At 36.7% G+C, this 1732-nt stretch overlaps 1 protein-coding gene across 1 annotated transcript in view; it reads left to right on the top strand.

Annotated features, from left to right (window-relative positions):
• The first annotated feature begins 922 nt into the window (after positions 1-922).
• LOC101856700 overlaps positions 923-1732 on the top strand; it is a 27508-nt gene continuing 26698 nt past the window's right edge. Inside the window, exon 1 of the mRNA XM_035971279.1 lies at positions 923-1149. Within this exon, the coding sequence (XP_035827172.1) occupies positions 923-1149 (227 nt within the window). The remainder of the gene's footprint in view (positions 1150-1732) is intronic.

The raw sequence follows: 1732 nt of genomic DNA on the forward strand, positions 1-1732 counted from the left end.
CTTTACTTAAAAAAACAACAACAAATCAACGCATTATTTATGTCATGCCTTCCGAACAATAAACCAACTTGAAAATTAACATTTATGTAATCCCTTTAGAACAAATCAACGCATTATTTATGTCATGCCTTCCGAACAATAAATCAACTTGAAAATTAACATTTATGTAATCCCTTTAGAACAAATCAACGCATTATTTATGTCATGCCTTCCGAACAATAAATCAACGTGAAAATTAACATTTATGTAATCCCTTTAGAACAAATCAATGTATTATTTATCAAATACCATCCTTGTAAAACAAACAAACATTATCATAATGTATTCCATCCTTTTAGAACATACGAACATTATCCTAATTCATGCAATCCTTTTCAAACAAATCAACGTCATTATTTATTTCATCCTTTTCAAACAATAAATCAATCTCATGATTTATGTCATCCTTTTCAAACAATAAATCAACGTGATGATTTGTGTAATCCTTTTCGAACAAATCAACGTCATTATTTAAGTCATCCGTTTCGAACAATAAATCAAAGTCAAAATCAGAATTCATGTCATCCTTTTCAAACAATAAATCGTAGGTGGTTTGCGGGTGCTCTGGTGTGGTTTGCTTCTTCTTTCCTTTCAAACATCTATCGTCCTTATCTCCCATTCATCTTTTTTATGTTTATTACTCTCTTGTAACAGCTCTAATCTTCTGGCGCTCATATGACCTTCAGTTGCGAGCGCCGTAAAACCTCTACTAAAACTTTTTTAAAATCAACGTCATGATTATTTTATGTCATCCTTTTCGAACAAATCAACGTCATTATTTAAGTCATCCTTTTCAAACAATAAATCAACGTCATGACTTAATGTCATCCTTTTAGAACAAATCAACGTCAATATTTATGTCATCTTTTTAGAACAGAACAACATGTCCTCCAAACACGAGCCGGAACCGGACGTTCTTCCCGTCCTCGCTGAACATGTGGAGTCCAGTCACCCACCACCCTCTTACGAGGAAGTGTTCGGCCAGTATGTGACGTCAGTCCAGCACAGCCAACCAGAGCCGCCCTCGTTGGCCTACATCGACATTTTGCCGCGCCTCCTGTCTCCCGGGAACATACAGGGGAAAATGCCGCCAGTGTTTCAGAAGTTTAGGTTGGTGCAATGTCAATGATGAGGATGATGATGATGATGATGATGATGATGATGAGGAGGAGGAGGAGGAGGAGGAGGAGGAGGATGATGATGAATGTACGCACTTTTGGTTTCTATAGTTAGTATAGTAATTTATACATGTATTTTGAATGTTCCTGATGAAGCCCGTTGGGGGCGAAACGTTGAACTTGTCATTAAATATTTTGGAAATACTGTACTACCAAATCTTAACCGTTTTACTATCTGCTGTATACGATAATGATGATGATGATAATGATGATTTATGTGTTGCTGTTCTTGATATTATTGATGTTTTTGTTATGTTTATGCACCAGTACCACCATCGTCGTTGTTATCATCAACATCATCATCATCATCATAGAAGCAGCAGCAGCAGCAGCAGCAGTACTGTAGAAAATGCAGGATATAGGAAAGAGAGTCTTTAGTAATTTTCAGTCATTTAGATAGATTAGAATTTCCTTAAAATTAAAAGTTAGTCACTAAGATGGCTTAGTCTCAGTTCCGCCTTGACGTCTTGCTGAGTAGTGATTCCTCCTCCTCTTCCTCCTCCTCCTCCTCCTCC

The sequence above is a fragment of the Aplysia californica genome, unplaced genomic scaffold, assembly GCF_000002075.1.
Source record: "Aplysia californica isolate F4 #8 unplaced genomic scaffold, AplCal3.0 scaffold00001, whole genome shotgun sequence".
NCBI lineage: Eukaryota > Metazoa > Mollusca > Gastropoda > Aplysiida > Aplysiidae > Aplysia > Aplysia californica.